Raw genomic sequence first — 26,497 nt, forward strand, 5'->3', positions numbered from 1 at the left:
CTCATTTTCCTTGCTTTCTTGTTCGGTTTTTTTCTTTCCGTTGGTATTTCTTTCTTCCATGTCTTCTTACATATTCAGCCATTGCATCTTTGCTTGTTTACACGGGTATGGGCCATTCCTGATGATATTTTTTGCATCACTGATTTTATGCATCACTGGACTAGATGCCGCTTTTTTTGGGTATAAGCCATTGCAACAAGTCACTTAAGGCTTTCGCCTCAATAAGCGCAACTCTATTGGGTCATTTTCTGTGTTCTCGATCGCGAATGTTGACGCCGGGAAATCGTACATAACAGGATCGTATCTACAAGATTCTACTTTAATTACTTTTAGACACGGCACACAAGCAGCAGCAACTTTGGAACAACACACTTTTTTAGATCACAGTGACTTTTTCAGCAACTTTGCTGTTGCCAATTACGTCTGCTTCAAGAACTTTTTTCTTTGAAGCAGGTACCCTCCCCTCTGGTAATAATGTGCTAACTTGGGTTGGTTGGTACATGTCTGAAGAAAACGAGTAACAGCACTGAACAATGGGACGTGACTGAGACAGACGAAGCGCTGACTTTCAACCAATATTTCATTGCGCATACAGCAATATATACAGGGGCTTGAACAGGCAGAAGGGAGAGGAGGAGAACATATCATAGCAGGATGGAATACACAGCGATGAGGGATAATGTGAAAAAGCACAACTAAATGGTCGCCATCATCCTCGTGCAAGGTACATGAGTTGCTTCGCGAGGAGCGATACCGAAGGCACACTCACGCACATATCGCCTTTCTGGTCGATGCAAAAGGCCTCATATATCTCATGTGTATGCTGGTCACCATAGCGCCTTAGTATTTTGTATTTGTCAAGCAATGCACGACAACCACACCGGGAGCTATGCATGGCTAGGTGGCTGTCAACACACCCCTTCATTAAATTTGAATGTTCTCTGAGGCGGTCATTAATACAACGGCCAGTTTGTAGCAATGACCGCACGAGAGAGGGATCTCATATACTATGTTGTGGCAGCAATCAACAGGCTTTTTTGTGTGTTTCTTATCACACTTGCGGAGCCCCGTGTGTTCTCTGTTTACTTATTGGCACATTCTGGCACCCTCTACCTTACATTTTGGCCAAAATGCCAAAAGGTAGGGAGCCGAGCTGTAAGGTAGGGGGCTCTTCTTGGAGCAGGGGGCAGACTGCCAGCACACATGGTCAGGTAAAAACAGTTCAAGGTCAAGGAACCTAAGTTTGTTATTATCAGGAAATTCAGTAGTTCTAGTTTCTTCATGCAGGAATGAAACATGTCAACAATTTGTCCAGCCCAAAGTTGAGTATGTCACCAGTTTTACAGCGCTTGCCTGTAGTAGGTGTTCATGAGGCATCTGTCATAACTAGCTAAAAGAATGTCACTAAGTATAGAGGCAAGACACGAGCCTATGCATAGACCATCTTTTTGAATAAAAAGTTTACCATTGTGCTCTATGAAAGTAGAATATAAATAAAAATGAATTTCTAAAAAGTTCCTAATGCTGATTTCGAAGGAGTCCTGAAAACGGACATACCCGTAGCAGTCGATGCACTGCTCACTTCAGAGTGCATTTCACCCTATATTATGTGACTCATGAGCAGCTGACATATGAAATAAGAGAAGACCACCATCAAGCTATTGCTAAAGGGCATGAAATTATATTCCAGTGGCTACTTGGACCTACCGGCACTGCTGGTAATGACCTTACCGACAAAGCCGCCCAGTCTGCCCATCTGGAGGCCCAACCAGTTCCAATCCTTTCATTCAGAAGCGACGCTGCAAGAAAGCTTCATATCGTGGCTAAAGCTATAACACACAAATGCTGGTCTTCTCCCAACCTCCCGAAGTGTCATCTTCATAGGCTTGATCCATCCTTAAAGCTACAACTGCCATCAAAACTTTCCCACTCTGAGGCAACAGTATTGTGCCGCCTCAGGCTTGGGGTGGCATTTACAAAAGCCTACTGGTTTCTGGATTGGAAAGGGGGATACGCCCGTGTGCGACTCTTGTGGAACTATAGAAAGAAATGAGCACATCCTATGTCTCTGTCCCCAGTATGACGTGGAGCATGAAGCTCTCCGGACAGCATTGAACCAACTGGACTCTAGACCATTTTCAGAAATGAAGATCCTTGGACCATGGCCTTACGCGCTAATGGCATAGAAAGCCACGAAAGCGTTGTTGAAGTACCTCAAGTCGACAGGTCTTGGCAACCGTGTGTAGACTTGGTGTGAACCTTCAAGTGGGCGCAAAACTGTGCTCTCCTTATTTCCTCTCCCTCTCTCTTTTCACCCCTATACCCCTTCCCCCAGTGCAGGGCAGCAAACCGGATGTGCGTCTGGTTAACCTCTCTGTCTTTCCTCTCTTCTATTTCTCTCTTTTGATCTTTTCTACCAGATTGTATGCATTTAATGCCTTAAACAAATATGACCTTCAGTGACTCTCTCCAATGATCACAAGATCAGGATGGATGCAAGCCTACTCACCCAAAGTTTTTTGTTCACTTTGTTGTGCGAAGAGTTCTGGGCGTTCTTCTCTGCCTCCCGCATTTTGTCTATAGAGAGTGATCGTTCCTTGAACCACTCCTCTCTTGCTCGAGCATCCTTCAACTGTGTGAACACAAGTCATCAAATATTGTACTTCAACACCAATGTATCATTAACACTTTCTTGCATTAAGGGGGCCATGATGCCATATATTCACACATGGGCCACTCTGAATGGCTCCCCATATTTTATTCCATCCAACATACCACTGCATAGCTAGTGCACTGATCACTGAATCAACGTTAACTTCCCACTACTTGCACCCAGATAACTAACCTATGCTCTATCCACAAAGCATTGAATCACTATTATCATTCCTTCTTCATTAATCTATCACCATGCACTTCATAATTCAGAGAAGGCCTATAGTTCAAAACAAAAATGTACTCAGCTGCATTCCTCCCAAAGGTAAGCAGTGAATGGGCACTTACGTAACAAGGAATTTTTGTCAACACTAGACATTATAAAGCTGTGCGAGCTAATTTGTACATTTCTAGATCTCCATAACATTCCTTCGTTCATACTATGCAATGACTCCTTTCAATTTAATTTTGTCCGGCACGAGAGAGGGAAAGCATAAACCACTCCGGTAGAACATGGGACGTAGGATATCCTGTGCTTGATCTGGCATCCTTGCTTTCCCTCTCTCATGTGGAAAGACTTACATTGGGCAGACAGGACAGTGTATTAACGAGCGACTTAGGGAACATGAGCAAAAAGTCAATAATAATGCAGACAAAGGGGCACACCTTGTTGCCAATCTTAATTCTTGCTGCAGTTGTATACCGCAATTCGATGTGACGTCGATTGTCGACAGAAGCACAAATGAACATGCGCGGCTAGCCTTGGAGGCTTTCCACATCAAGGAAAAAGCAGACGACTGTATCAGTCATACATCCTTGTCTCTGTACTCAGCTGAATATAATTTCCTGCGTGCACGTCTTCAGTAACTGGCTTTAGAGTGACATGAATTTCTGTGTCTCTTGAGGCGCACGCATGCGTGGTTGAGCGGTGAAGGGTACTTATATGTGTTGTCGCAAAAAGAACAAATCTCAGTTGTTAGCCAGTGCCAGTGCTTGTCTCGTCTCTTCTTTGTGGGTTGTCCTGGGTTTAGCGTTGAATTTTTCACTTTCAAAATACCATGTACCAACTAGCCCCAACTGAAGTTTTATTGAAGTACAGACACCGATGGATCGTTTCTTAGACAGAATGGATCACAACATTTTCAGAATTATCAGGCGATTGGAAAAAGCAAAATTGTTTTGAGGAAAAAATTCATTTTGTTGAATTTGAGAGTCGGCAACGAATGATACAGTTTCATGCCACGTCAACAATATCTTCACATCGACGGTACGAAACGAAGCCAACCACGCTTTCACATCCACTCCGGCCCCACAGCTGATAGTGTTGCCTGTATTGGGACGACGTTATCACGAAAAGCGCCAGCAGCAGGGAGTGAATGCTGTTTATAAGATTCAGATTATGCAACTTCCAGTAGTAAACACGTGGAAAGACAGCGCACATGATGCTACGCTATCTCGGCATGCCCACTCTTTGCAATACGGTGTGGCAGATTACCTCTAAAACAGGGCAACGCGCGCGGGCTGCATGTGCGCTCAGCGGTGCTGGCATCCCCGCCCAGCCACAACTGTGCTAAACAAAAAGATGCGTGCCGACCTGTCCACTCGAATCCCCACCCCTTCCCCTTGCTCACATGGGAAGTCTGTGCTCATCAAGCCACCATCCTTCTCAGCTTACCCTCACAAGCTTTCACTCGCACCTAAAAGCGTGGGGTGCGATAGGATTCTATCACACTTGGCCTTCATACGGAACATGACGCTGCTCCACTTCGGTGGGTGCTTTGTGAGGCACGTTCACATGCAGCCACTTGTAGTTCAACCATTTGACCACCTATGTCGGCAGAAGTTTTCATTTATTGTCTTGATTTTGCTTCGTGGCAGCAGTGAAATTTCGTTATACTGAAATCGTGTATAAATACACTTCGTTATATTGAATTTTTAAATACATGATGTTCAATGGACAAAAGGTTATAAAATGTTAAATATTTCATTATATTGAGAATTTCGCTATGTTAAAGTTCATTGCACTGAGGCTTACATGTATTTCTCTCTTTTGACCGCATCTTTGTTCCTCAATTCTGTGTTACTAATGATAGCCCTGGCACTGCTCCATTCTATAATTCTGTAACACTCTTAGGAAACAATTAACAAAGAGAAATTCTGGAGTTCCTTGATATGTCAGAATACAGTTAAACCTCGATATAACAAACCTCAGAATAAAGAAATTCACGATATAACGAAGTATTAAACTTTTTCTAACCTCTTGTCCATAGAACACCATGTATTTAGAACCTCAAAATAACGAAGTGTTTTTGTATGCGATTTCAATACAACGAAATTTCACTGCCACTGCAAAGGAATGCCGAAACAATAAAAGAAACTTCTGCGGACACAGATGGTGAAATGATTGAATTACCGTATTTACTCGCACAATGATCACACTTGCAAAAAAAATTGACACAAATTCAGGGGTGCGATCATTACGCGGGTTAAATTTCCCACATAAAAATTTTTTTTCATCTCGCATTTGTTGCAGGATGACAACAGGTCAAGCAGGTGGTTGCCGCTGTACAATTGCACTGTAATAGTGCGGGATGGTGCGGGACACCAAAACAAAAATGGCTGCCTGTGGAGCAAGCCGAACACAATTTTTTTTCTTCTCGTCAGTACATTACACGCATTGAAACAGTTTCTTCCGTATCAGTACTGAGTAATATAGTTAATATTGGCAAGTTTGCGACAATAACATAGCCATGTCCACTTTGAGGGGACAGAAACAGAGATGGGTGTGCTTAGCTGCCAGTGACATAGAAACACATGGTGGGCATGCTACGGAAACTGCGGCATTTGTCGTCACTACTAACCTAATACGGCACATTTCCGCTAAGGGTGGGCGAATATCTTAGCTGTGTTACAAGCGTCGGCGTATGAATAGGGTACACTTCTAACGTATCACTGTAAACGTGGCCACTATCGTTGCCGCTCGCGATTTGTTGCGTGCCCACGAGTGCAGACGAGAAGAATTGAAAGGCGCCTTTTTTATCGTTGTTGTTAGCCAAAACCATTATGAAGCCTACAAGTAATAAAGCCAAGGCAAGTTTGGTTGTAGCTTTCTTTTTTTTTTCATGGAAGTGTGGAAAGTGATGAAAGGAATGAAATGGGGCATCTGCTTAAGAATGTTTGGTGCATGCAGGCCCGCTTGGTATGTCTTCAAGAGTCGTTCGCATAACATTTGACAGCATTCGACAAATGGTAAGCGCGATCATCATTAGCTAGACTTGGCACACAACATATCGCTGCGACAAGCTCAGGGTGCGATCATTACACGGGAAAGAAAAAAAATAGAATTCTGACGACAAAATTCAGGGGCGCGATCATTACCAGAGTAAATACGGTACAAGCAGCTGCTTGCAAACGCACCTTTCAAATCGCACGCTGCGGAACCACCGAAGTGGAGCTGCATCATGTTCCGTCTAAAGTTCAAGTGTGATAAGATCCATTGCACCCCCGTGCACTGTCTGCTTCAGGTGCAAGGGAAGTGCATGAGGGTGAGATAAGAAAGATGGCTTCACAGGGACGCCGCGCAAGCAAAGGGAAAGAGGGAGGGGAGTGAGCTCGCGGTAATGCAATCAAGCGCGCGAGGGGGTGTCTCGGTTGTGGATGTGAATGGTTGTAAGCACGGCCAAGCGTATACGTAGCCGCGCACTTTGCTTTAGAGGTAATCTGCCGCATGTGCAAAGAGTGGGCGTGCCGAGACAGCGTGGCACCATGTAAGCAGTCTACCCGCGAGTTTAGTATTGGAGGTTGCGTAATCTCAAGTTTCGGTGACTCGTTGGAGGGAGAGGCAGACGAGGCATTCCCTCCCTGCCGGCACTTTTCCTGATAGCGTCGTTCCAGTGCAGGCGACGCTATCAGCCGTGGGGGCGGAGTACATGCAAAAGCCTGGATGGCTTCGCTAAATTCGTACTGCTGATGTGAAGATATCGTCAACTTAGGTGGCGTGAAACCGTATCATTTGTCACCGACTCCCAAAATTATCAAAATAAATTGTTTTCTAATCGAAATTCACTTTTTTCGTTTGCCCGATAATTTGGAAAATTCTGCGGCCCCTTTCAGTGTAAGAAAAATTGATTGGCGATTGTACTTATTTCCATAAAAGGTCGAATTTCAATACAACGAAGCAAACTGCCGATTTTACTGACTTTGTTATAGGGTCATTCTACGCGAAACGTCCTACACAAAAAATTAACCATAATTGATTTTCTTCAAAAAAAAAAAAAATAAAAGGGCTACATGGCTATTGTGTGAATAAGGTTTCACCAATGTATATTTATCAAAAAAAATTTTCTGATCATATGAGCGCTCTGAAATTTCCGCAAAGGTGTAAAAGTTGGTTGGAGGTAATTTTTTTTTATATTCAGGCATGAAACTAGGTGCAATAACAAATTTTATTTTAGGGCATTGTATTGGCATCCTTCTTTCATATGACGTCATAACTTATATATCATAAGAAGCCAACAAACACTGACACCGAGGACAACATAGGGGAAATTACTTGTGCTTAGTAAACGAAATAAAGGAATGATAAATTAATGGAAATGAAAGTGGATGAAAAAACAACTTGCCGCAGGTGGGGAACGATCCCACAACCTTTGCATTTCGTGTGCGATGCTCTACCAATTGAGCTACTGCGGCGCCCTTTCCCCATCCACTTTCTTGGGTATTTATGTGTACTAGTAGAACCCTGGGAGTGTTAGCCAGCGACACCACTCACAGACCTTGGCGACGAATGCAGAACATCCTTTTCTGTCATAATTTATAGTGTTTTAGAATTTTCCATGTTTATTTGGCTCAGTAAAAAGCAATAAAACTTGTGTTTTCAGTAATTTTTTGCATTAGCTGTGTTATCTTTCTCAGCTACCATAATTTTTCCCCTTTTTGCCTGTTACTACAGTGTTTGCTAAAAATAATTTGAAATTATTAATAAATATATTTTTTGAGAAAAATACCTCCAAAGTTGGCAAGAAGTGAATTTCTTGTGATATTCAAGCCAAATTTAAGCATTAAGGCCCTCCAGATAAATATCTGTCTGATAGCTTAATATTTCAATAGCTTGTGATTTAGAAAGAGCTTTAGAGCTGTTTCAATAGCTCAATAGCTCGTGATTTAGAAATTTTCATTCGAGTAAATTTTGTCTGAAGCGAGAAAACAATTTCCGAAGTCAACAACCAATATCACCAGTCGGCACACTGCATATGTGCCGCACCTCTCCTCGTCGTCTGTACATTGTCATCTGCGCGTCGTCGTCTGCTCTTCCCTTCGTCGTCTGCCGCCCAGCAAATGGCAGCTAATATACAGGGTTATCATTTTTTTACTTTTATGGGATTTTTAAAAATCGAATGTTGAAGATACCATAATTCTAGTTCTTGAGCTGGATTTTTCAGAGGTGAACATTTCTTGCACTAAAAATCCAAACACATGTTCAACGAATAACTAACATTCACTAACTAACTTCCTAATTAATTATTGTACGGCACATATTGAAATTAATGAATTGTAACTGGTGAAATTGTAAGACATATTCATTTAGAATTAATTTCCAGAACGACACTGATTTTGAAATATTTCCCAAAGTATGGGACGAAATACAGTTACTTTCGTGCTTGAATGTATAAAAGAGCGTTTTGTTAAAAAAATTAGGTGGAACAACATTGAATTTTTACGCCAGTTTGATGGTGCATATCTCGAAACTGGTGGCATCCTGGAAAGTCATACAAAGTGGATACGCCTGAGAATCTCACCGGCTACAATTCGTCAATTTCAATAGGTGATTTACAATAACTAATTACGAAGTTATTAGTGAATGTTTCTTAATCCGTTGATTATGTGCTTCGTTTGTGGTGCAAGTAGAGGGTCCTGAATATTTGGCTGCGCGTGTTCAAAAAAAGATTTTGCGCTCATTGCTGCACTGCTTTTGCTCAAATTTTGCCAAACGGTCGCATTTTGGCGTCGACTTTGTTTAGTTTAACACTTGGCACGATTAGTCACCTGTTTTTTAAGACAAAAATGAGGCACTGTTTTCGCCTATGGGAAAAATGGCGTGTGAAAAGCCCACCCTGGCACAGACTTGTTTTGCCACCTGCTGTCATCTGCAGAAAGCAGCGTTTGATGGAGGGCTGCCTCATCTTGCCCGCTCCTGGAACAGGCGACTTCCCTCCCTGAAATGCTGCTTTCTGCAGATTGCGAATGGTGGCGACCCAAGTTTATGCTTGCGCCGTCGCGGCAGCAGCTTGCATCCCCATAAGCGCAGGCAAATTTGCACGTTCTTCTTATAAACCAGGCAATCAACTGTGCCAAGTGTTATACTAAACGAAGTCAAAGCCAAAATGCAACCGTTCTGCAAAATTTGACCAAGAGCACTGCAGCGGCGAGCGCAAAATTTTTTTTTGAACATGTGAAGCCGAATATTCAGGACCCTGTAATGTCCACCCCTCTGAAGAATTCAGCTCAAGGACTAGGATTATGGTATCTGTTGCGGGGATGCGAGACTCTCACGCATCCCCTGATATGTTGTTTTCCCGCACGGCTCGCGTGGCCTGGCGCCCGCGGCGGTCGGAGTGGTTCAGGCGCAGTACGAGAGAGGGCGCGAGTGTTGCGCTGCTAACGCCGCCGACAGGCGGGGTTACTTGGGCGCCGAAAGACAAGGCGCTCCCTTTTTTGGGTTCGGGACAGCAAGCAGTGCGGACGTGCCGTGCCGCGCGTGCGCCGATCCATGCTTCTGCGAGACCGTCTCGCGTGGCCGCCTTCGAACACGCCACCGTTCGTGTGACCGTACGCGCGAACGACCAGGCGTTGGGATCCAGCATGGGGCGAACATATTCGCTCGTTATCCGCTCGCGGTGAGCCGGACTTCTAGATTTGTCGCGCGCCCATCAGCATGTTTTGTGGATAGCAACTCAGCTAGCAGGCATTGATCTATGAAAGGTGCAATAAATGCCCTTGTGATTGTTTGCACTACTGTGTTGTTGTTCCTTTGTCCCAAGAGCACGGGGGAGAACCCCACATCTGGCAGCCCAACGTGGGGCTCTTGGGGCATCGGACGATAGATTTAACAGTTTTGCTTCGTTCGAGACCTTTGTTTGAACCGAAGCGTAGGGCTAGCATGGATTTTGATCGCTAGCATTGGCGGTGTGCTTTCTTGAGCGAGGCGACGGTGGCTGAACTGTGTTTGAACATGTCAACATGCTAAGCCTTTTCGCAAGTGTTTTTGTTAATGACATTCGTCTGTACGAGAGCCACGTGGTCTGCATCCTGGGAGAGCGAGGCTTAGCACCTGCGGAGCATTCGCAAGCCTGAAGCGAGTGAATACGGAAGCCTCGTGGGTGGTCTGAATTTCTTATGTAAATAGCTTCTTCTATCTCTCTGACTCTGAGGAAGTCGCGGCTCTGGGAGCCGGGTGGCCGCGGGCTACGGGTGCCACTACGGGCTGACTGGTATTGCGGCCTTGCACCGGGCGCTCCGACACCGTCTGGGACGGTGGGCGCTGTCAACTCGGATGCTGTGTGCACCGAGCAGGGTAGGACCACCTAACAGAGCTGACGTCTCCTCGCAGCTGCCTGTTTTGCGCCCATTCTGGGTGTTGTTTTTTGGATGCCGGTTGTTGTCAGGGTAGCGACGCTATAGGCCTAAGGCTTTACGGAGCTGCCTGTCGCACGTGGAGGGACACAAGCTGGTGGACCGTGGAGTTAAGGTGTTGCACTTTGCTTCCCTCATTCTAGTTAGCCTCGCACGAACTGAAATTACTCGTTCGACTCAAGGAAGCGAGCTTCGTTCACGTGAACTTAGCATCTGAGTAGCTGCCCAATCTTTTGCTAGCCGAGTCGAATATCATACCACGTGGGCGATGCGCATGCAGAATTCCTCTCCCTTGCATTACTTTAGTGTTTGCCGAGTGTGTTGAGTGTACGCAGCGTGATTGGATTCACCCCTGGTTTGCCGTCACCTGCACATCGTCTGCGCTGCTGCCCCGGACTACGATCGAGTCACCCCGGGCGATGGTGATGCTGTGGCCAGTTCGGCGCAGCGACTTCGGCGGCCTCCTGTATCCAGCTCACAACCCTCGGCGGCGGACAAAAGAGCCGGTGGTCACGGACAGCTACAGCGGCTCTTGCCAGCAGGGCGCGTCGGCGCGAGCGACGCTTGCTCGTACCGACTACTGCGTCGTCGTTTCCGGAGTCCTGGCCTGGAATCGTGCCGTCGAGTCTGTAAAGCTGCTGTTGTGACCGGCGGACGCCAGCGGTGTACCCAAGGACAATGTCAGCTCGCATGCTATGGACAGCGTGTGGACATTTCCTCAGCGCGGCCACTGTTGCGTGTACTATCTTGTTCGTGAAGCACGGGTTGATGTTAGACCGTGGCACATGTTTCGCCGGAATAAGAAGTGATTTAAGGTTGGGGGGATGTGGGGATGCGCGACTCTCACGCGTCCCCCGATATGTTGTTTTCCCGCACGGCTCGCGTGGCCTGGTGCCCGCGGCAGACAGAGTGGTTGAGGCGCAGTACGAGAGAGGGCGCGAGTGTTGCACTGCTAACGCCGCTGACAGGCGGGGTTACTTGGGCGCCGAAAGACAAGGCGCTCCCTTTTTTTTGGTTCGGGACAGCAAGCAGTGCGGACGTGCCGTGCCGCGCGTGCGCTGATCCATGCTTCTGCGAGACCGTCTCGCGTGGCCGCCTTCAAACACGCCACCGTTCGCGTGACCGTATGCGCGAACGACCAGGCGTTGGGATCCAGCATGGGGCGAACATATTCGTTCGTTATCCGGTCGCGGTGAGTCGGACTTCTAGATTTGTCGCGCGCCCATTGGCATGTTTTGTGGATAGCAACTCGGCTAGCAGGCATTGATCTATCAAAGGTGCAATAAATGCCCTTGTGATTGTTTGCACTACTGTGTTGTCGTTCCTTTGTCCCAAGAGCACGGAGGAGAACCCCACACTGTAAACAGGCTACTTCTAAAAATTCCATAAAACTTAAAAATGATCACTCTGTATACTAGCCGTCGTCTGCTGGGCGGCAGATGAGGAGGAGAAGGGCAGGCAACAACGCGCAGACGATGAGCAGACGACAAGAGCAGGGGGCAAGTACACAGTGCTTGCTGGTGATATTGGTTGTTGACTTCAAAAATAGTTTTATCGCTTCAGACAATATTTCCTCGAACAAGAATTTCAAAATCACAAGCTAAGAGGTCGGTGCATATATTAAAGCTATCTGACATATTTTTATCTGGAGGGCCATAATCCTTAAATTTGGCTTGAATATCACAAGAAATTCACTTCTTGCCAACTTTGGAGGTATTTTTCTAAAAAAACATATTTATTAATAATTTCAAATTATTTTTTGCAGACACTGTAGTAACAGGCAAAAAGGGAGAATAATTATGGCAGCTGAAAAAATAACGCAGTTTATGCAAAAAAATTTATGAAAACGCAACTTTCATTGCTTTTTTACTGAGACAAATAAACACGGAAAATTTTAAAATGTCTTCAATTATCACATCATATGAAAGAAGGATGCCAATACAATGCTCCAAAATAAAATTTGTTATTGCACCTAGTTTCAGACCTGAATAAAAGAAATGTACCTCCAACCAACTTTTGCACTTTGCGGAAATTTCAAAGAGCGCTCTAGTGATAAAAAATTTTTTTTTGACGAAAATACTTTGGTGCAGCCAAAGTATTAGGGTTACACAATTGCCAGGCAGGCCATTTGTTTTTTTCAAGAAAATCAATGATGGTCACTTTTGGGTCTGGGACACTTCGCATGGAATGACCTTATATAATCGAGATTTAACTGTAATACCAAAAGGCAAAATTTCCAATTCTAGCCCCAAAAAGGCGCCCCAAGACCACACATGAATGATGAGTGTTTCTTTCGTTTTTTTATTGTAGTATGTTACTTTTCATTTCCTAGCTCCTCAGCAAAGAACATGCACCTAGAAGTATTGCTGAGCACTGAAATGCTCACTGATTTGGCTTCAGCATAAGCAAAATTTGGACATAATTTATCTCAACATTTTTTTCTTCTTTTAACGACCTAACTACACACAAAGATGGAAAAAACAAGGTAGAGCATTTCAATGGTGTGCGACAGCTGTGTTCAACTATTAATACTATACCACAGTGTGTACGTATACCATGGAAAGAGATATAGTGACAAGAAGCACTTAGTGAAATTAAGGAACAATGTGAAAAGAATAAGGGAAGCCTGTAGAAACTAACAAGCATCAGCAAATCAGTTAGTCAGATTAATTGCATAGACACAAATAAATACTGTGACACACAGTATTTACATAAATATAAGATATAAATATACAGTCGAACCCACTTATAACAATATTCAAGTGCCATGAAACCATTGTTATAACTGATAATTGTTATAACCGGGTTGCACGAGAAAAAAAATCAAAATCGAGGATGGCATAGCTGTTCCGAGAAAACTATAATGGTGGGAAGGCCAGTTCTCCTCCCCACCACCTCTCTCCATCAGGCGATTGTGTGGACTGACTGTGGACTGACTGTGTGGACTTCTGATAGTAAGTGTTTAACTCTCCTTACTGCGCGCTCCGATCATGTGTTGTTAACAAGCCGCGGCTGTTGGCGATCAAGAATGGCACTGCTATAACAACTGTAAAGAGGGGTCACGGGCAGCAACATACGAGCTCCGCCGAGGCATCGCTTTGGTGGCCCCAAGAGGGACCTTTTAAAGAATGCGGCAATGTTGCCGCGGCAGCATCTCAGCGTGAAAAATCCAGAAGAAAGGCTGGGACAAGATCGCCACAAGCATCTTGCCACGTACTTCCCACTGCCTTGCATGAGAAAACCAAATGTCTGTCAGCCCTGCTTGCTTTACGCGATGCTTGCCGACATCCTTCTCCAAGACATCCAGATAGTCCACGTACTGCAGCGGAAAATCCCTCACAAAAACAAGCCCCTGAGGGACTTAATCATCTACAGGGCCTACCGGGGGAACAATGTTGAGGCAGCCTGCCCTACCGCATCAGCGCTGCCGTTGTGGCCTTCACCATCACTATCCGATGCAAGCACGTTTGCAACAATCGCCTCATCGAGCGGTTAGAAGCAATTCCATTTGCAGATCTATAGCAGTGCGTTCTTTTTTTTTTTTTTTTTTTCGCTGGCAACGTCGTGCATTGCTGATGATCAGCGGGCGGATCAGCCATCTTCCGTTTCGGCAGCGAGTCAAACAAAGCTGAGAAACCACATGGCCAGGAACGGCTGCGATACAACGAACAAACACAAGCACAAGCGACTTAGTCCTTTGCAGATTTGAGCAGAATGAGAGCCCATCAACGCATAGCGAGCAATCTGGGAACAGCGTAGTCAGCACAGTTGGTGTGGTCCATTTGTGTTTCAGAGAGTGGTGCAGCGCAGGGCTATGGGCACAGCCCATTCGTGTTCGGAGGGGTGTAAGGGCGATGAGAGAGAAGTGCGTGAGGCTGGCGTTGCAAAGAAGCACGCGGCGACATTGGGGTGGCAGGCAATCATGCAGCTGCTCGCATTTCACCCTTTTTTTTCTTTTAAAGAATTTCGCATTCCATTACCTTTCTGTACGGACACCCAGACTTCATCGTTATAACCGATAATGCGGCACGGGGACATTGCAGTAAGCGGGTTATTTCGGCATAGCAAACATACAAAAGTTGGCGGTGCAGCAGCTTTTCATTGTTATAAACAATATAGTACTAAACCCGGTATCGTTATAAGCGGGTTTGACTGTGTGTTTGTGTCTGTGTATATATATATTGTAACGGACAGTTAAGGAAACCCAGATACAACTATTTATTGTGGGCGAACTTGTGCCCTGGGGTAAATAAAAAACACTGCCGCGTTCTAAACGGGAGATCAGGAAGGCCTTCTTCTTCTCTCTCGAGCGTCGCTTCACCTCGTCTTCTTCTTGTAGACGCCGACAACGGCCACCTGCGATGCGAGTGCGTGCGGTGAAAACACGTGCCATTACTTCGTCCTTTTCCTTCAATACTCCGTTGTCGTCTTGAGGGGGCGCACGAACCTGCGCGCGTTGTTTAAATGTTTCTGCCTTGTATCATTATCCCCCCTCCAAAACGCATCGTCCCGATGCGTAAAGCGACGAAATTGTTCACAAGCAGTTGTCCACACTAAAGTGGTATATGGCACAGAAAAGATGTTTGGTCGAATAATCACTGCCTGTCATAATATGGCTTCAGTCTGACCACATGTACAGTTTCTGTGCGACGCCGGCATCGTGATGAGCTCACTTGTCCTTCTGGCGTAACTTCGTAGTTCAGGGGACTGATGCGGCGAAGTACTCGGTAAGGGCCGAAGTAACGGCGCAAAAGCTTTTCGGACAGGCCGCGCGTCCGCACGGGGGTCCACACCCATACTCTTGTCACCTGGTGCATACTCGACTTCCCTTCGTCGCAGGTTGTAACGGTCCGCGTCGATGCGCTGCCTTTGTTGAATGCGATGTCGCGCCAGCTGACGTGCTTCTTCGGCCCTCTGTGTAAAGTCATTGATGTCAGGGTTCTGTTCTGTACTGTCGCTGACAGGCAGCATTGCATCCAAGGGTGTGGTAACTGTTCGACCAAAAACAAGTTGGAATGGCGTTACTTGAGTGGTTTCTTGCAATGCGGTATTGTAGGCGAATGTAGCATAGGGTAGGATCTTGTCCCATGTACGGTGTTCTAAGTCTACGTAAATTGACAACATATCGGTCAGCGTCCTGTTCAATCGCTCGGTTAACCCATTTGTTTGAGGATGATAGGCAGTTGTTTTCCTGTGGCTGGTATGAGTCAATTTCATGATGGATTGCGTCAAATCGGCTGTGAACGAAGTTCCTCGGTCCGTGATAATAATTGCAGGGGCACCGTGTCGTAATACTATCTTGGTGACAAAGAATTCAGCCACTTCAACGGCCGTTGCACTGATTAGAGAGGATGTCTCGGCATATCGCGTTAGGTAATCAGTCGCTACTACAATCCACCGTTTCCCCGATGACGATGTCGGAAAAGGACCAAGCAAGTCCATTCCTACTTGTTCGAACGGGGCTCCTGGGGGTTCTATTGGTTGAAGGAGGCCTGCGGGTTTTAATGGAGGCGTTTTGCGTCTTTGGCAATCCCGACATGTTCGTACATAATGCTGCACTGAATTCAATAGCTTTGGCCAGTAGTATTTAGCATGAATTCGGGCGAAGGTTCTGCTCACTCCAAGGTGTCCTGCTGATGGGTCATCGTGACAGGCTTCTAAGATTTCCGATCGCAAAGCTGAAGGAACAACGAGTAGAAATTTCTCTGTGCTGTGCTCAAAATTTCTTTTGTACAGGACGCCATTTCTCATCACATACGATGACAATCCCCGGCAGAAAACTCGCGGAACATGGACGTGGTGTCCCTCGAGGTGCCTGATGAGTAGAAGCAACTCGGCGTCAGACTGCTGGTGTTTGGCCATCTCAGATGTGGTCACGGCTCCAAGAAACGAAAATTCGTCTCCATCCTTCACAGGAGCAGATTCGACCGGAGCACGTGATAAACAATCAGCGTCACTGTGCTTGCGACCTGACTTGTACACGACCGTTATGTCGTATTCCTGCAGCCTCAGACTCCATCTAGCAAGTCGTCCAGACGGATCTTTCAGGTTTGCAAGCCAGCACAATGAGTGATGGTCACTGATTGCCCGGAACGGTCTACCGTATAAGTATGGTCGGAATTTTCCTATGGCCCATATTACTGCGAGGCATTCTTTTTCGGTGGCTGAATAGTTGGTTTCAGCCCTCAAAAGAGTGCGGCTAGCGTATGCAATCACTCTTTCCTCTCCGTTTCCACTCTTTCCGCCACTTTAACCCGGAGAGCACAGTGTCCATCATCCGCTGAAAAGTGGCAGGCGCGGAACAGAGGCCGAACGGAAGTACCTTGAATTCGTATAGTCCGTCTGGTGTCACGAATGCTGTCTTCTCACGATCCCGTTCGTCCACTTCTATTTGCCAGTATCCGCTTTTAAGGTCGAGAGAGGAAAAGAATTTCGCATCCCGTAGTCTATCGAGGGTGTCATCGATCCTCGGAAGTGGATAGACATCCCGCTTTGTGACGACGTTTAGCTTCCGATAATCAACGCAGAAGCGCAAGGTCTGATCCTTTTTCTTTACCAGCACTACAGGTGAAGCCCATGGGCTGGTCGATGGTTGAATTACGTCGTCTCGAAGCATTTCTTCGACTTGTTTGCTGATGACCTCTCTCTCCTTCGGTGACACTCGGTAGGGATGCTGGCAAATGGGCCTCACAGCTTCGTCGACAATGATGCGGTGTCTGGCGATGGATGTTCTCTGGACTTTCGATGTCGTTGAGAAACATGAGGCGAATTCTCGTACAAGGTTCTCTATTTGCTGCTTCTGGCTCGGTGATAGTGCTTCTTCGATGTGGACGGATGCGAGTATGGAGTCTACGTTGTCAGACTCCAGTAGTGCACCATCGGAAGAGCTCAAATCCGTAATTTGTTCATAATCGTTAAGGCGGGCAATGACGGTTCCCTTCGCAACATGCTGAACTTCATTTCCAAAATTAGTCAGGAAGACATTTGAACACCCGTCACGCAGCCGAACAAGGCCCCTTGCCATACAGATCCCTTTTTCGAGTAAGAGCCCAGTGTTACTGTCGGCTATTCCTTCATAGTCGCTGAATACGGTGCTTCTTACGGCGACAGCTATGCTGGATCTTGGGGGTATCGTGACGTCGTCGTCTATAATCTGAAGCGCATCGAATCGTTCTTCACTCTCGAACGTCGCGATGGCGTGCTTCGTTGAGAACGACACACAGGATTCCTGCAAGTTGATAACTGCACCGTTCGCCTGCAAAAAGTCCATTCCAATAATTACATCCCTTGAGCATTCTGATAGGACAATGAAACTGGCGACGTATGTAAAGCCGCGTATTCCGATTCTAGAAGTGCACCTGCCCACCGGGTTGATAAGGTGTCCACCGGCGGTTCGAATTTGCGGTCCTCTCCAAGGAGTCAGCACTTTTTTCAGTCTTCTAGCAAGTACTTTGCTCATAACGGAATGGTCTGTGCCTGTGTCTACTAAAGCAGTAATTTCGCAGCCGTCTATAAACACACATAAATCGGAAGCTACGTCACTCTTTTCGCAACTGCTCCCGCGTCCGTCGTTATATTTCAGAATCAGCGCTGGAGGCTCCGTTCTTGCGTCGACAGCGGCCTCACCTCCACAGGTCGCCGGTATTAGTTTTCCCGACGTGGGCTTTGGGGGCGTCGCCTTGGGGAGCTTGACGATGGACGCGGGCTCGGTGATCGATACCTCAGCGGCACTGTTGACCGAGGTTGGTGTTGCTGTGAAGTCTGCGGGCTTTGGCGCGTTGACAAATACTCCTGGATCTCGAAAGGGCGTTCACCGTTTCTTGGGCAAGGAGCGTTTATGGAAAACCCCCGAAGTCCCGCTCTGCGGTATTCGCACATCCTGTAGAGATGACCAGCTTCGCCGCAGTGGTAGCACAGCGGGATTCTATCAGGAGTGCGCCATATGTCAGCTTTCCGGAATCTCGTCTCCGGCGGAGACGGCAAGAACCGAGGTTCAGGTACATGCGCAGTTGCCGCGACGAAGGTACGTCCTGGAGATCCTCTGAGTACCTCGGCGTACGATACCGTCGGCCGTACCGGTGACGACGCTTGAGGCTGTGCTGGTGGGTGCTGTTCGCGGACGGCTTGTCTCACTTCTTCGCGAACCACTTCTGCTAACGAAGAGACCTCTGTGGGGCCGTTGTTCCGCTGTTGCCTCTGGAGCTCTTCTCGAACCACAGACCTTATGAGTTCTCGTAAGACCTCGACGCTGTTCCCGAACATTGACGGCATCGCATCCACAGAGGCGACGTTCATATCGCGGTTGTACAGTCTCGCACGCTGTTGAAGAGTCCTTTCCATAGTTGTCGCCTCGGAGCGGAATTCGGCGACGGTGCGTGGAGGGCTGCGAACCAAACCAGCAAAAAGCTCCTGCTTCACGCCGCGCATCAGGTGCCGAAGCTTCTTGTCCTCGCTCATGCTCGGGTCGGCCCGGCGGAATAAGCGGGACATATCTTCGAGATACATTGCCACGCTTTCGTTGTTTCGCTGGCTTCTTGCTTGCAAAGCGGCTTCAGCTCTTTCCCGGCGGTCTGTGCTCGGATACGTGGCCAACAGCTCCCGTCGGAAGTCATTCCACGACCGGAGGACAGCTTCGTGGTTTTCAAACCACGTTCGCGCACAGTCTTGCAACGCGAAGTAAACGTTGCGGAGCTTCCGGTTTTCGTCCCATCCGTTGTAGTCAGCGACGCGCTCGAAGCCTTCCAACCAGTCCTCGGCGTCTTCGAAGGTGTCGCCGTGAAAAGGCTCGGGCGTTCGCGGCTGATCAACCACGATGCGGGTTGAGGCTGTCTGAGATGTCATTTCTGTATTGTCTGCTGCTGCTATTATAGTCTGCTCCGGCAAAAGAGGAAACTCGGGCGGCTCACCACGTAGGCGACGGCTCGTACGCTGGTGGACGGGCGTAAGCTCGTTGGGTCTGAGATGGCGTGGTTCCGGGCTGCTTTCTCCAACTCGAATTGGGCTGGAAATCATTACCCCGCACCTCCACCAGAATTGTAACGGACAGTTAAGGAAACCCAGATACAACTATTTATTGTGGGCGAACTTGTGCCCTGGGGTAAATAAATAACACTGCCGCGTTCTAAACGGGAGATCAGGAAGGCCTTCTTCTCTCTCGAGCGTCGCTTCACCTCGTCTTCTTCTTGTAGACGCCGACAACGGCCACCTGCGATGCGAGTGCGTGCGGCGAAAACACGTGCCATTACTTCGTCCTTTTCCTTCAATACTCCGTTGTCGTCTTGAGGGGGTGCACGAACCTGCGCGCGTTGTTTAAATGTTTCTGCCTTGTATCAATATATATATGAGCAGGAGAACAAATAACTATAACTGCCAAGCAATGCAGCTGCCTTGACTCCAGTGCTTTAAAGAAGCTATATGGCAAATGTATGCAATGTAGTAGCGCTGCTTTCCTTTAGAATGTTCACACTGCTACTTGCCTCACGCTCCTTCACTTCCTCAGCCAGACGATTTCTGGTTGTCTCAGCCTTAAGCTTTTCTTCCTCAATGCGTTTCTTCTCTTCCTCCTACAAAAAAAAAAATAAATAAAAACGGTTAAGGTCAGCAGCAAACTTCACCTCAAACCAAAGCCCTGCTGATCCACACATTATTTCACAGCTGCTCAGAGTCAAACAAAAGGGCCCCAAACAATAAACACTGATTCCCTTCAGTGACCCTTTGATTGCAAACAGCAGTTATGAGTACTGAACTCCTTCGTACATTTAGAGCATCCCACGCAACCTTGAGAACTTTCTGGCTTTTCTGCAAAACTTTGAGAGAACAATAGCGCCACCTAAAAATGGGTGAAAACAAAACAACAGACAAGTTTGCCCAGGTTGCTTTTGATATTGCAACACATTTTTCTATTCATCTGCCAAGCAACATATCTAACCTACATTTTATCTATTCTGATGATTCGTTATAGTAGAGCAGGATTCTTAAAGGGGCCTTGAACCAGCCCTCGGGCTTGGTGAAAAAGCACATTCTGTGGATAGCATATGCTACTGTGAGAATCTCGGCCAAATTTTGCACTTATGGGTGGCACGTGGGGCTCACACGCGGAGTGCAAAGTCGCCTTTTTTCAAATACTCTCTTTTAAAAAGAGGCCTCCTCACCCTTTTGTGGCTGCCCCTTGACATCAGCAGGCACATTCCCATAGAGCACTGCGAATGGCCGATAGCTAACATCAATCAAGAAGCATGTTTGAATCAGTGCTTCTTCCTGGCCACCCTGTATACGCAATGCCTCATGACCTCGAGCGTACCGGAATCTTGCAAGAACGCTAACATAATCCTAATCCATAAGAAAGGGGACGCCAAAGACTTGAAAAATTATAGATCGATCAGCCTACTGTCCATTGCCTACAAAGTATTTACTAAGGTAAACACAAATAGAATCAGGAACACCTTAGACTTCTGTGAACCAAAGGACCAGGCAGGATTCCATAAAGGCTACTCAACAATACACCATATTCACACTATCAATCAGGTGATAGAGAAATGTGCGGAACATAACCAACCCTTATATATAACTTTCATTGATTACGAGAAAGCGTTTGATTCTGTCGAAACCCCAGCAGTCATGGAGGCATTACGGAATCAGGGTGAAGACGAGCCGTATGTAAAAATACTGAAAGATATATATATAGCGGCTCCACAGCCACCGTAGTCCTCCATAAAGAAAGCAACAAAATCCCAATAAAGAAAGGCATCAGGCAGAGAGATACGATCTCTCCAATGCTATTCACAGCGTGTTTACAGGAGGTATTCAGAGACCTGGAGTGGGAGGAATTGGGGATAAGAGTTAATGGAGAATACCTTAGTAACTTGCGATTTGCTGATGATATTGCCTTGCTTAGTAACTCAGGGGACCAACTGCAATGCATGCTCACTGACCTAGAGAGGCAAAGCAGAAGGGTGGGTCTAAAAATTAATCTGCAGAAAACTAAAGTAATGTTAAACAGTCTCGGAAGAGAACAGCAGTTTACAATAGGTAGCGAGGGACTGGAAGTGGTAAGGGAATACATCTACTTAGGGCAGGTAGTTACTGCGGATCCGGACCATGAGATTGAATAATCAGAAAAATAAGAATGGGCTGGGGCGCATTTGGCAGGCATTCTCAGATCATGAACAGCAGGTTGCCATTATCCCTCAACAGAAAAGTGTACAACAGCTGTGTCTTACCAGTACTCACGTACGGGGCAGAAACCTGGAGGATTACGAAAAGGGTTCTACTTAAATTGAGGACGACGCAACGAGCTACGGAAAGAAGAATGATGGGTGTATCGTTACGGGATAAGAAAAGAGCAGATTGGGTGAGGAACAAATGCGAGTTAATGACATCTTAGTTGAAATCAAGAAAAAGAAATGGGCATGAGCAGGACATGTAATGAGGAGGGAAGATAACCGATGGTCATTAAGGGTTACGGACTGGATTCCAAGGGAAAGGAAGCGTAGTAGGGGGCGGCAGAAAGTTAGGTGGGCGGATGAGATTAAGAAGTTTGCAGGGACAACATGGCCACAATTAGTACATGAGCGGGGTAGTTGGAAGAGTATGGGAGAGGCCTTTGCGCTGCAGTGGGCGTAACAAGGCTGATGATGATGATGATGATGCTTCCTGATGTTACTGTGGATATTTACTGATACAGTTTACTAAACAGGCTGAAGTAAGCAAAACCTACATTTCAAGTTTTGACAAGAATCAAGTACTTCAAGAAGTCAACTATCATCTGCTCACACTCAGCCGTGCTCGCTTGTGCAGGAATGAAACTTTGACCACACTGCTTATCGGTGTTGTAGCCGTCTGGTCTCACTAATTTCAATTAATTTTGTACGCTCAACCATCCTCACATCACGTGAACCTTAAGGTCACACAACGCGTACACTTTCCAGCGCACGCTCGCTCCTGGCAGCCTTGGAAGACATCACTTCATAGTGAGCTATTGACAGCGCTTTGAAATGCATAATTTGGATGTGGCTACTATCTATCGGTCAAGATGCGGCAGGACAAAGCCGGTTTGCATCATATAGCACGGCCAGACTGGAGCACATGAGTGTGAGTGCGCACTTCGGCCTTGTGCACATAGCAAACACACTACAATTGCATATTGCTGTAATACAACTGCATCTGCTATGTAGCATAGATACCGCGGCCACTGCGAGGTGCCGTGATAAGACCACTCCCCAAGGACAACCACGTGTTTCGAGTCGTCCTTGTGAATGACGTGGTTCCAGGCACATGGCGAGCCTGTACAAATGCCAACATCCGACTGGAACAGGCAGTCTGCTACCCAAGCACATCTTTGAGGTGTGCCACCACCATGGTCCAATCTTGTTACATTAGGAATCCTTTTACCGCAAGTCCACAATGCGGCATCCATCGCTTACCCGATGTGGGTGTTGCGGATGTACTCGCACGAGCAAACATAAAGACGTTTAGTTCAACCCTCAGAAATTGTGTGATTGCCACAGAGATAAGTGCAAAAGGAAATGTGCTACTCATGCCACTCAGTGCGTGAAAACAGAGCTACGATTAGCCATCTAGCACACTGTAGCACAGCAAAGGGATGGCACACTGAATTCAAACGTAAGTTGAGCGACAGCCTTTGAGTTCAGCACGTTGTAGGGTAGTTGTGGGCCCACCCCGCTCTGCCCTTGCCTTGACAGTCTAACACATTGAAGAAGTGGGAGTACTGCGAAGGGGATCAAAGGAGATCTTTGATTAGCAATAACTCTACTTCAGTTGAATGTATTTAAGTCCTTTTTGCTACAATGTATTTCTGAAATAGTTTACTTTAACTTCAAATGCATTTCTCGACTTGAAATAAAAGTGTATCAAGGCTCCTTTAAGTGTACCCCTTGCACACTTTTCACTTTACCCAAGTATACACACAATGAATTCTATGACACTATCATATGGCTCTTTCTGGACAGCTTCCAATGAGGAAGCCCTATTCAACAATATAAATATTACTTGTTAGTTTGCCTAAAATGGTTCATCAAGTAGTAGTTACAACCAAACTTGAATCCAAGTGGAACTATGAATGAATGAATGCAGTCGACTTATTCCCTAGCACTAAGTGCTGTTCCCACTAAATAATGAAAAAGGCCTTGCAGGTCACACCCAATTTACCACAGCATGTTCATAAACGTACAGGGTCGTCCACTCTTAGGGTGAACACGGCTCACCGTGGCAGTGCTCTGTGGGGCGCCAGTGCGTCCGGTGCGGCGGCGCATCGAAGCAAAGCGGCGCAGGCGCACACGGACCTGGAGGAGGTGCTTCGCGTCGTCTGCTACAGCGCTGGAGCGCGCCACTCTGGCTTTGCTGTAAAGTACACTTCGCTAGACCCAGGTGACTGAGCGCCCGAGGCGGCGTTGCGGGAAGCGCACTTCACTAACTAGAGCATCTTCCAGCTGGTTCGGTCTACAGCTTGTGAACAGCCTGCTTAATCAATATACATAAACAGAAACAAGCTTTTCACCACATAAATCACTTAGCATTTTTTTAAATAAGTGCTGATGGTAAAAATAGTCATTTTTTCACGCTCTTTATTAGGCTGGGGCGTAGAGCCGACGCATGATAGTCATGTCAGAGACGTCACCCAGCCTGAGGCTGTTCTTAGTTTCTCGAACGGTGGAGGTCGGGTGTGCAGCAGCCACCGCAACAATGGTCATGTATTCAGCTTCAGTGGTCACTGTTTGCCGGGCTTTACGGGGAGCATCCGCAATTCTTCCATTCTTCTTGTAAGCCTGGACGATTCTATCCACAGTTTTCAGTGGCCTTTTTGTCATCTCCGATATAACGCGTTGAGAATAGTTTTGTAGGCACAGATCTAAAATGTGTCGTCTTTCTTTTTTCGGTACCTGCGACATGGCTAGTTTCCGAAGGTGCACCGCGGAAATGAAATTATCCTGCACTGTTACAGCGTTTTTATCGCCGAAGTGCCATGGCAACCAGCAACCGAACAAAATGCAATTCATCATGCAAGTCGACAGAAATCCGTTTAATGGAAACACCTCTGGTGTCTTTCAATTTGACGAGTCATCCAAGAATCTTTAACTCGTGAGCGGCCAGTAACTCAGTTGCGCAGCCGTTGGGTGCACCACATCGTCCTATTAAGCTAAGATGGGATAGCATGACCTAAGCAAAAAAAAGGGGGGGGGAGGGGGGGGCTTGGCGGTAGATCGGGCTGACGCCCATGGTCAGTTAAAAAGTAGACTGGCCCGACCACAGCAATCTGGCTTGGGCCAGGCTTGGCTTTTACAAATGGCGAGACCGTTTGCCGACCACCAGCATGCTATTGGCAGACGACACCGGGCCGGCCTCATGACCGCTGGTTTAATTATCGTGGCCGCGTTCGTCCAACACACGGACCAGCCACTTCCCCACGACGGCAACAGCATCGCTTGTCCGCGGCAAGGGTTCCTGTGCCGTATTCATATTTGGGTTTTACCAACTCAGCCCAGCCTCCCCCCCCCCCTTCCCTAAAAGAAAAGAAAAAAGAAATCAATTCCTCCTACTCTCCAAATTTATCCGATGCCCACCTACATGGCGTACCGCAGAGGCCATGAGTCGCTTAGGGACGTATACCGCACAATTAACAAATTATTATATGCTAGTGTGAATATGCATATGCCCTATTCCGAGGAAGTACTGAAATGAAATAGAAGCGAATAACGACTTAATTACCTGGCAAGACGTAATTTAAGCTAGAAAACAGACATGTAGATTACAGATTTTCCACTCCAATTACCTATTCAAAACGGACAGAAACAGCATTCGCATGTGGCGTGCATTGACTCCAAGGAGAAAAACACAAACAACCAAAAAAACGTCGGCGCCACATGTTTTATTTCACCTAATCAATGCAATCAAATAATTGACCGACAATTCCTCTAAATGAGAATGCGACTTCTCATGTCAGGTAGCCGTCAAAGGACCGGCACCACTTCGGTGATCTTACCGAAACTGTGACAACAAAAATGAATTTTTCTATAGGATGTAGAAAGATGAAAAGGGGGAGTAAAATTGCCTCCAAATCAGTTGCTATGCCGGGGAGAGCACTTTCCTACATCGCGTAAAGCGCTCCATGCCCTCCTACCAGCGACATTAACGCATCAATAAGAGAGTCGCGAAGCAGCGGATATCACTTCTTAGTTGCTGTCGAAGTAACATTATTACCCTCCTTAATGGTAAAATCCATGGCAAACATAATGATATTTGATTGAACAATCGCTCTCTAACTTTCTGCGAAATTTATTGCGGGTTTCGGTCGTTTTCTTAAGTCAATTAAGCAAATTTGTTCTAGCATCAAGACATGAGCGAAACTGCGCGCTTGGCTCATCATGTGATGACTCCAACCAAGAAGAGCGCGCCTAATAGGTTTCTCAGTATACACTACACCAAGTGCTGTGAGAGCAAAATAAAATGGCCCCAGCCTAATAAAGAGCGCGAAAAAATGACTATTTTTACCATCATCACTTATTAAAAAAAGTGCTAAGTGATTTATGTGGTGAGAAGCTTGTTTCTGTTTATGTATATTGATTAAGCAGGCTGTTCACAAGCTGTAGACCGAACCAGCTGGAAAATGCTCTAGTTAGTGAAGTGCGCCTTCCCGCAACGCCGCCTCGGGCGCTCAGTCACCTGGGTCTAGCAAAGTGTACTTTACAGCAAAGCCAGAGCGGCGCGCTCCAGCGCTGTAGCAGACGAAGCGAAGCACCTCCCCCAGGTCCAAATGCGCCTGCGCCGCTGTGCCGGACGCACTGGCGCCCTGCGGAGCGCGGCCACGTTGAGCCGTGTTCACCCCAAGAGTGGACGACCCTGTACATAAACCTGCTGATCAGTACGCCCACCTAAGCTATGTGCACTCCCACTGCATCAGGTCAAATCCTATGCAAAGGTCAGATCAGTGTTTTTCTGTTCATACATAAAGGAACATACGCGGCCAGACAGAAATAGTGCAATACATGCTTCTGATCTGCATGTCAATTCCCTTTGTTGACACCACAAAGCCCTAACACCATTCCACACCAAAGAAAACTAAAACAACTTGTTCGCCTTTGTTTCGGTCCATGGAGAGTACAGTTATATAAAAAACATTATTTTATTTATAGATCAATTAGTAATTGGTTTGCCGAGCTATCTACAAGTGAAACTTCGCTTCAGCATGTGAAAAAAA

The 26,497-nt window shown here is 46.7% G+C and overlaps 1 protein-coding gene across 4 annotated transcripts in view; it reads right to left on the reverse strand.

Annotated features, from left to right (window-relative positions):
* The window catches only part of Abp1 (Actin binding protein 1), a 58,721-nt gene that overhangs the window by 25,898 nt on the left and 6,326 nt on the right, over nt 1-26,497 (reverse strand). For all 4 annotated transcript variants that reach the window (XR_008608427.2, XM_055061275.1, XM_055061273.1 and 1 more), the window contains 2 exons: nt 19,761-19,847; nt 2,510-2,632 (listed from right to left, as the gene is read on the reverse strand). Coding sequence is in view for 3 of the 4 variants with exons in the window: in XM_055061275.1 (XP_054917250.1) it covers nt 2,510-2,632; nt 19,761-19,847 (210 nt within the window). In the remaining variant the exon portion in view is untranslated. The remainder of the gene's footprint in view (nt 1-2,509; nt 2,633-19,760; nt 19,848-26,497) is intronic.

This window comes from Dermacentor andersoni, chromosome 1, assembly GCF_023375885.2.
Source record: "Dermacentor andersoni chromosome 1, qqDerAnde1_hic_scaffold, whole genome shotgun sequence".
NCBI lineage: Eukaryota > Metazoa > Arthropoda > Arachnida > Ixodida > Ixodidae > Dermacentor > Dermacentor andersoni.